Here is a 9480-nt window from a genome sequence, read left to right as displayed (position 1 = left end):
GGCATCCCTCCCTGCTCCAGTAAGCTCCTCTTATGTAGGACTTCAACCGTCGGCAGGAATAGAGGATGCCGAGGCCTGGTTTACCTTAAGAGCACATGCAAACATGAGGATAAAAAGATAGAAAAGAAGAAAACACATGTTTAAGGTTTGTGATGGTTTTGTTATTATGTTTTTTTTGTCAGCGCGGAAATGGGACAGATGTCTTCCTGGACAGATGTTCCTAGCTAGCTTAGCTTAGTCTGCTAACAGCTTGTTTCTTCCACTCCGGCAGGAAATGCGAACTTGTTCGTCTGTCTCGTTGTTTTAACAGAGGCGGGAGAGTGTGCATATTTACATTTTTGCACGAAGCATTTTCCACAAAGTGTCCAGTTAAATAACATTCAAATAAAAGTGGGAGTACAGGTAAAGGTGCTGCTTGCTAGCTTTTGTATCAGGTATCAGCTGGTCTGGGAGGTTATACTGAGAACAGGATGAGGGATATATTATATCTTTTTCAAAAGTTTGACAGATATATACTCAGATTTAAGTGGAGGTGTACACTGTAGGGTGGGGAACATTTACCTCGTGATGTTATTGTTGTTTAGGTTCATTTTTCCTTCTTACATACAAGTAAACTAGAGTACAGGGGTCAGTAACCACTGCTGATGTGGGACTGTGTGCTTCACTGAGAAACTGTGAGCTTCAGTCGTGATGGTCATTTGAAAGTGAGATGCGTCTTCTCAAAGGAACTCTGTATTAGTATCAATACATTCATTGTGTATCAGTAAAAAACAGAGAAGAGATGCCTTTATGTGCTTAGAAAGTGTTAGTAATACATAGTCTATAGAAGTTGTACAGTATCTTGGTCTTCAAAAAGGTACAGGGATCCCTTTCTTAAGATTTAGTTTATTTTATGTGTTCATGGGAAATAGAAATATTGGAAAACAATTATGAATACCAAGAATGAAAATAATAAGGTTTGTATGTCATTTTTTATGCAACTGTTTTGAAAGTGATTTTCATTCTTTTAAACACAAATGCAGTTGCAATTTAAAAAGGAATAAAGTGCATCTCAATCAGTGCTACTATTTAAGAGCAGAACAACACTATGAAGATAGATTTGTGCTGATATGTTCTAAGTTGTGGGTGTCACCACAGTCAGGGATTACAAAGTCTCTTCAGTCATTGGTATGAATCAGTTTGGCTTTGCAGGTATCTGAACAACATTTACATTAAAAATAAACTAAAAATCAGGTTTAGTTGGAAGTTGTCGGACAGGTTTGACCAACAGAAACTGTCAGGCAAAACCAGTGTTGACACCTGTGTGGGTGTGGAGGGAATTTTGGGGTGAAAGTACTTTACACAATATAGAGAGTGTGACCATACATAGTCTGTTTTCCTTTAAACACCAGAAAATGTCACAAATAGAAATTTAACTCCTGCTTTTCTCTTTCTAGTCCTAGTTAAGTTAAGTGAAAATGGAGTGATAATGTTTGCTGTTGGCTGAAGTCCTCTCAAGAAGAAATAAAAATGAAGAAGAGGCTGCTCCGAGGTTTCCTGTCGGAAGTTTCCGTCAGGATCGCGCTGTTGGTCGTATTCCTGTAAGTTTAAATCATTTGCAGCGTTGCTTTCTGGATCCATAATTTATGAGGCTTGCTTTGTTTTAATGATGAGATATAACAAACAAACCCCCCCTCTCCCTCTCTGTCTGTGTAGTGTAACAGAGCAGCTTCCTCCTTTCTTCCGGGAGATCCAGGCAGAGGAGATGTGGCTATATAAATTTCACCGTGTAGAGCGAGACCATGTCCCAACTTTTCTTATGTTTGTAAGTAATTTTTCTGCATGTTTCTGTCATGAAATGATAAATAGATCATGTCTAGCAGTCATTCCCTCATGACATTCACAGCAGAGAATATGAACACATGTCCTTCCTGCTCTATCTAAAAAAACATGCAAATATTTATTCCACTGTGGCTATCGCTTCCTTCATGTTTGTCATATATATACAGTATATATGTGAGAAGTAAATCATGCAAAATTAACATGAAGAGCCCGGCTTCAAATGCAGCAATTAAAAAAATTGAAATAGTTAGGATTAATCAAAAAGTCTGTAAGGAAAAAAATTCTGACATCCATTTTATGTTATATTAATAATTTATGTCCATTACTAATGAAAATTGCAAATATTTCTAGCTCTGCAGTATGAGGATAAATCACTTTTTTAGACTTATAATTCAGTAAAACAAACTCAAAAGCTGTTCAAGATAACCTCTTTAGTTGTGAGAAGTTGGCTGTTCAAAGCCTTTCTTCTCAGCAAGATCATAACTGTTAACATTAGTTATTATTTATGAAGACCCAAAATTGATCTACCATGAACGTAGCACTAAGCATCATTTAGCAAAGTAACTGTGGCAAAGAACAACCTCCTTATATCAGACAGAAACCTAGAGCATGACCAGAGCCATTTGCTAAAACACTAAGAGGGAATGACAGAAAATATTATTTTGGATATTTCTGCTTAAAGACAGACATTAATTGTGATTTATGTTGATATTGATTTTGATACTGTACAATTTTTGCACTTACCTCGCCTTGTACATTATGCAACTCTTTCATTACCCTTATTGAATCCATAAACATTTTTAACATTGTTTCATTTAAGCTCATGGACAGACGTACTGCAGTTGAGTCTTGTTTTACATTTTTATTCTACAGCTGTGATGAATGTTTTTGCTTGTTTCAGAGTGTGGCGGTTTTCACCCCACTGATAGTAATCCTGGCGTTCACCTTCATGAAGAGAACAGAGAGAGGAGATCTGAAGGAGGCCTCACTGGGTGAGAAAGCTTCATACAAACATCTGCATTTCAGTTTCTATTTAAAAAATAATCCACTGTCAGATATCCTGCTAACTTCTTGTTTTTGTTTTTTTTTCTCTAGCTGTGACTCTGACTCTGGTGCTGAATGGAGTTTTTACAAATGTCATCAAACTTGTTGTTGGCAGGTAAAAAAAAGTTTCCCAACAAACTATCAGATGATTATAATTTTAATGTTACAGCAGATAAAAGCCTAAAATTTTCCTCTCTATCACTGCCTCAGACCACGACCAGACTTCTTCTATCGCTGTTTCCCAGATGGACAGATGAACCCAGAGTTACGCTGCAGCGGTGACCCAGATGTGGTCATAGAGGGCAGAAAAAGCTTTCCGAGTGGGCACTCTTCCTGTAAGAGCCTTTTAACCTCTAATGTGCCTAAGTAGCTGCTGCATTTTCACTAGCAGGAAATAAGAAAGAGAAGTAAATACACAAAGAGGGGCAAAAGGGCTTTTAATGTATCCGAAAATAGATTTATGTAAGTCTATCTTAGCCTCCAGGCTCTTCTTCTATTGTATAGGCAATTTAGCATCATATGACAGTCCACAAAAGCATCTCTGTCTCCTTTTTCTTGCCCTTTCTGTGTTTTTGATTTTTCCCTGAGTGTTCTCTGTCTCTGAATAATATTTTCTCCAGCTCTGACCACCCTCTCTGTCCTTTCCCTCCGGTTCCAGTCGCCTTTGCGGGTTTGGGTTTCACAGCACTATATATCGCAGGAAAGCTGCGCTGCTTTAATGCGGCGGGCCAGGGCAGAGCGTGGCGGCTGTGTGCCTTCCTCATCCCTTTACTCATCGCAACAGTGATCGCCCTCTCCAGAACCTGCGACTACAAACACCACTGGCAAGGTCAGAATCACAGAAATGTCTCACATCACACAATGAGTCATAGAAAAAAAGCTGTATTTAGTTATAAAATGAAGGAGGTTTGAGGGGAGAATAACTAATCAGACCAGTATGATTACAAGGCAGAAATGCCACTTTGTTTCCCTTTTATTTAGTTTGACCTGATAATACCCTTATTTACCATAAAGGGTGGTTGTTTTGCTCCAGCCAGTCAGTAGCTAAAGACATTTATGTCCAGTTATTTTCTAAAACTCTGTTCTAATGTCCACATTGTCCTCTGATTATGAAAGCTTGCAGGGGCCTAGAAAAGACATTTTATATGCAATTTTTCTGAGCCCTTACCGCTACTGTGCTTTGTGCTTTCAGGAATTTACCCTCTCTTTCTTTCAAGTTTCTCCTGATTTCACATAATGTAGACCGTAGAAAAACTGCATGAAGCCTGAGTGACATCAGATACTTGGTTACTGAAGAGAGCTTTTGAGTTCAAGCAACAGCAGCTGTGATATTGAAAATGTCTTACACTGACACAACATCAACTTTGAAACAAAACAGGGAATTGGAGTTGAGGCAGGTCTTCTGACAAACAAATTTACAGCAAGCCAGCTTGCAGTTATATCACTTATACCCCTCATGATGTATAAATCATGATCCTTATTCAAATCTAAACATTATAAAAACATTCACCCCATTGTACAAAATGCCCATAAAGGCCTTCCATTCTGAGCCTGTATCTCAGGCTCTTGTATCAGCCTCTTGTTTCCCCTCTAAACCTCAAAACCACTTAAAGATATTCCTCGCTGTAATTACTAGGAATGTGCATTTGCTAGAATCTATGGGACCAAAAGACATCATAATACAGTTGATAGTTGATTTTTTTGTTCATATGTTGTAAAAAAAAAAAAAAAGATATATACTATGATCGTTTCCATCTTATTTTATGGAAAATGTCATAGTTGGAAAGTTAGAATCCAGCAGAATTAAATCTGACTTGAAAATCCAGTATCATTACAATACTCTGAACAGTCTAAGCAAAGGCATTAGTATTTCCAATACAAGTAAACATACAATTGTTGCAAGTAAATTGTTGTAAAAGGTTAATATTGTGTTTATAAGTATTGATGCAGTATTACAAAGTTTTATCTTGCAATATGCAGTGTTATTTTTTCACACTCCAGCCCCCCCCCCGTTTAACTTAAAAGTTAGTGTTTGTTTTGGGGGGGTTTAACTAATGAAGTATAGAAGCTAGCCATTCTTAGAGAACCTTATTATGAAAACTGAGTGCATGCAGAATGTTCTCCTAAAATACTAGTGTCTTTGGGGTGACTAGACTGTTGATTTGAAGCTGTAAAAGTCAGACTCCTCATCCATATGTTTTTTTCTCTCCTGTTATGTAGATGTGTTGGTGGGCTCTCTGCTGGGTCTCGCCTTCTCCTGGCTGTGTTACAGACAGCACTACCCTCCTCTTTCAGACCCCGACTGCCACAGACCTCTGCGTCACAGAGACACTGTTCCCGCTGCACAGGAGCGCAAATTGGCCAACTCCAACTACATCCTGCCCCTGTAGATCAGCTCTAACTGGATTACTCTCTTTACTGGTGTCATTTATACAGGGTTACGACGTAATCCTTCTTATTCTGGGTTTTATGTCTTTAGGGCTGGACAGTTGTCAATATTTATTGTTTTATGTCAATCATTGTAAGTGTACTGTGGGATATTTTTTTTTTGTTTGGTGAAAATTGACTCATGGATTAATTTTGTGACTTCAATGACACTTTATTCTTCTGGATGGTTTCTGCAATGTTTAACATTAGCTGTAGTTCAACAGCCCAAATAGGTTGAACAACAGCTCTAATAACAACTTGAGGTGGACTTTTAAATGCTAAACTGATAAAAAAAAAATATGCACAGAATTTAATAATCAATTTATTTATCCATAAGGCCCATTCCAGCACACCATTTGTATTGTGCCTATTGATCATATCCTCACAGCAGCTGAGCAGGTCAGTTACAGAAGCACTGCACTCAAAGTCCACTGCCTATCGGCCTCTGTCTCAGCTGCTATGAAACACTTTGTCACACAGGCGCTGCTGTGTCCTGTTTTGTTTTATTTTTTTTATTTTTTATTTTTTTAATGCAAGTTTTAAAATGAATAGTTGATACTTGAGGAGAAACATAAAGCAAACACACAGAAAAGGGGCAAACAGCAGTATTGATGATTAAATTATTTTTTTATTTTTGAACTATTGATAATGCCAAATAGCTGATGGTAACAGTTTCTAAAATGCTAAAATTTGTTTGCTTTGATTATCATAAAGGGAATGTGTAATTGTTAGACTGTCAGAAACAGAAAATTGAAAGAAAGACAGAATTAAAATTTAAGATAACATAGTAATCACTGGTTAAAGTCTGGATTGAAAGGGTCAACTACAATGCTTGAAACTTTTTAAAGTGCATCTCAAAGTTGTATTCAGATTGAAGCCGACTGACAAATAATCGCAAGATCAAATGTGGAACCAGGTCAAACCAAAAACTTGAGAGTGATTGATTAGCAGAGGACTGTAGCTGTTTAACGCCAGACTGGACCAGTCAAACCATGAACAAAGTAAACAGTTCAATAACTCTTGAGGTTACCAAAAAAAACCTCTCCTAAGCACATGAGAACTTAGTTTAATGTACCTGAATGTTTTGGGTTTTATTTTTATGTGATGAAACTCAAAGAAGAGACCCAAAATAAGCTTTGAAACTTCAATTAATTAGCTAAAAGCTGGTGTCAGGCAAAAACCTCCTATCCCCAAAATCCCAACTTTTCAGAGAATACATTTTTTTTAAAAAGGCTGTATTTTTCAATTAATTGGACATTAAATTGTCATAGTCAGCATCTCTTTGATGCCTTTTATTGTTGTAAAATGGGATTAACACCCACTGATGGATGTAAAGGGTGACCAGTAGTACTGATTTATAAAATAAATAATAAAAAAAAATGAGATACAAGGCTTTGGGCCTGATGCTAATGTTTAGTCAACAGCAGAACCATGTTGTGTTTGGTGAGAAAACTCATTTTTATTAGAATTTGGATTAATTGATTTTATCATATAGTGTCTAACAACATATAAAAGAATAAGGCAGTTTTTAGTTCTGTTTATTTAGTCTTAAACAAAGCAAGTGAAAAAGCCAAGACCAATAATGTATTAAATTTGACAGTGTCCACAGGAATGTCTGTGGCACTCCTCTTTGTGAAATTTTCCCGTCATTTTCACAGCAATGATTCATCTTTTCCATGTGTGCCATGCAGCAGTACAATTAAACACAAAAATACATGCTGGTTTGTAACTAGAGTTTAAATTTTTAGATATGCAATACTAACGTGTGTATACCTGCAAACCAGTGCTACTTTAAATATTTTTGTTTTTGAAATTAGCAACAACTAGAGATAGTATAGCTTTTTGAGTAAAGATAAAAGTATGTATGAAATCTGTCAGTTTCACTGCTCAAGAAAATTGGGGATTTTTGCAAAAAATGATCTGGAAAAAAAATCTGTTCAAGCATACCAGCTTTGAGAGTAGGCTCAATGAGATGGTTATGACGAGTTCATTGGTTGGTTTTGGTCTTTTCACAGAATTTATTGAAAATACTAAGAAAAGAAATTGAAGGAACAGTAAAGGGGTGTCTATGCGAGTAATTTCTGTTATCTCTGTCTTTTTTGAGTTCTCTTCATGCGTATTAACATTAGATCCTTTCCTATCTGGAAGCACCAATTCGGATGCCTGTATTGTGTAAAGCAGATTAATGAAAACCACTGTAGAAACACCACAGCTTTGTTCTCCACAGCTGAGCTCATTGCTTTAAATCCTTCTGTCTTCCTCGATTATATTTTGAATATTTTCACACATTGATTAGTATCTAGAAGGAGTTGGTATCGCGTACCCAGTCCTCAGTGTGAACGCCATAATGTAGCAGCTTACCTTCTCTTAAACGATAATCACATCTCAGCAGTAAGTGGACAGCACACCTGTTAATACGATTGAACAGAACTATGGTACAAATATTTCAGTGGTCTCAGGCTTGATGTAGGTCTGGTTTGAATTTCTGTTCACAGGTCAGACTGTACGTAACCTCTCCAGGTGATGGTGCTAGCCTCCCAGCGCTCCTGCTGGTCAGGTTTTCTATCCTGTTGATACTTTAATCAGCGGGTCAAATTCAGTGTTTTTTTTTCCTTTCCTCTTTTTTTTTTTTTATTTAAGGAGAAAAACATTGCAGTTGGTGATTCAGTTATTTTATTCTTCTGGATTATTTTTATCTGTTTATGTTTCATTATAGGTTTTAATTTTAAAAAGTGGTACATTTTACTAATTTGTGATTAATTTGTTGAAATGTGAGAACTACTTTCGAGTGTTGGGGTCAGGCATTAAAAAAATGAGACAAATATGTTTATCTTTAAGCATTTTAAGAAAAAAGATGGATTGTCAAGAAAAAAGTCAAATTTTCAAGGAAAAATAGTTCAAAGCAGCAACAAGAAAAGCATCTCCAAAATTGAATTTCAACATTATTGTCAACCTGACTTTTTCTCAAAGTGCATATTGAAAACAATTCTTCCTCCTTTTGTGTATCTCTCATGTTTGACCCTGACACTCCTCTGTAGAACACAGACAAAACTATTGTGTTTCAGTTTTTATGTGAAACCAGCCAAAGTTTTGCAGGGTCAACAAAGCACTTTTTGCTCGTTGCTGTGAGTCAGGCTCAAATCAGCCAGATGACAGTGGTTTCAGACCAAACTTGGCAGAAAAAAAATGATGAATTTGTGCCTTTGTTAACTACATAACTTTATCGCTGTTAGGTAATGAATGAAGTATATATTGCACGTCACAGTGTATGTTCACTGTCCTGTTGTGGAAAGAAAATTGTTCTCGAATTTTGATTAACTTATATTTTACAGTTTGTAGAATTCAGTTGGGATGATACTATGTGATGTGAAATCTTGGCATGCAGCCTCTCTTAACCTCATAAAAAATTTATTTTCATATTTTTTTGTTTTGTAGATTAAAATGTGAAGTTTTCAGGGTGGAATCATGTAAAGTGAAAAAACTGTATTATCTCTGTCAATCTAAAAGGGATTTTTGTGATGGTGTACAGGTTAAGAGTATTTTGTTTTGGGATATGTGGGAGTTTACTCGACTTTGAATATTTGTTTACTTTAAATGTAATCATTTTATGTCATGCAAATAGAAAACATGATTGAGGGCACATAGGTTTTAGGCAAACAGCCATGGGAAATATTCATTAGAGTTTGCTGCATTTTGATAAATTCCTGCATGTTTCGCACAGGAAGGGGCAACATATCTCCTTCAGTACCTCCCACAAAATCTCATCTACACTAAATTATTGATGTACATGTAGCTGTATCAGGTCTTTACAGATCTACTGTCATGAAAAGGGACTCTACTAAAACTTGCCTGTTTGCTTTATTGATGTCATCCTGATTTGCCTTGGCTTGCAGGAGCACATAGCAGCAGTTCATGCTGGTACAGTTTCCTGATTGTACATGTTGTGATGCTTTCAATGACTTTTTGTGACACTTAATGATGTTTCTACATAATATTATATGCTGTCCTTTGCTTATTTTTCTTTGAGTCAGAATCAATTTTTTTAGAAGTGTTTTAGAGTTACAAGACCTGTTAAGACTGAGGGTTTGAGTAAAAGATTTAACAACAGTTACAAATGTCTCAGTAGAATTATCAGCAGTTGGAGCAATATAGTGGGACACATTTGCACCATGAGTGAAGTTATCCACA

General features: G+C 36.5%; 1 protein-coding gene across 1 annotated transcript; it reads left to right on the top strand.

Moving 5' to 3' along the window:
• On the top strand, positions 1-9289 carry plpp5 (phospholipid phosphatase 5). The gene is made up of 8 exons (XM_041788557.1): positions 1-145; positions 1437-1580; positions 1696-1804; positions 2723-2813; positions 2917-2980; positions 3076-3200; positions 3524-3694; positions 5086-9289. Exons 2-8 carry the CDS (start codon positions 1510-1512, stop codon positions 5253-5255), a joined length of 801 nt encoding a protein of 266 aa, XP_041644491.1. The 5' UTR covers positions 1-145; positions 1437-1509; the 3' UTR covers positions 5256-9289.
• Positions 9290-9480: the final 191 nt, after the last annotated feature.

This window comes from Cheilinus undulatus, linkage group 5 (assembly GCF_018320785.1).
Source record: "Cheilinus undulatus linkage group 5, ASM1832078v1, whole genome shotgun sequence".
NCBI lineage: Eukaryota > Metazoa > Chordata > Actinopteri > Labriformes > Labridae > Cheilinus > Cheilinus undulatus.
Note: the sequence above shows the minus strand (reverse complement) of the source record. Positions and strands in the feature narration are given on the sequence as shown.

Bases quoted from the DNA above. Each gene is read 5' to 3' on its own strand.
- plpp5 (XM_041788557.1), top strand. From the start codon at position 1,510: ATGAAGAAGAGGCTGCTCCGAGGTTTCCTGTCGGAAGTTTCCGTCAGG. The intron at 1,581-1,695 runs GTAAGTTTAAAT...CTGTCTGTGTAG, and splicing joins GCGCTGTTGGTCGTATTCCT to TGTAACAGAGCAGCTTCCTC. The intron at 2,814-2,916 runs GTGAGAAAGCTT...TTTTTTCTCTAG, and splicing joins TCTGAAGGAGGCCTCACTGG to CTGTGACTCTGACTCTGGTG.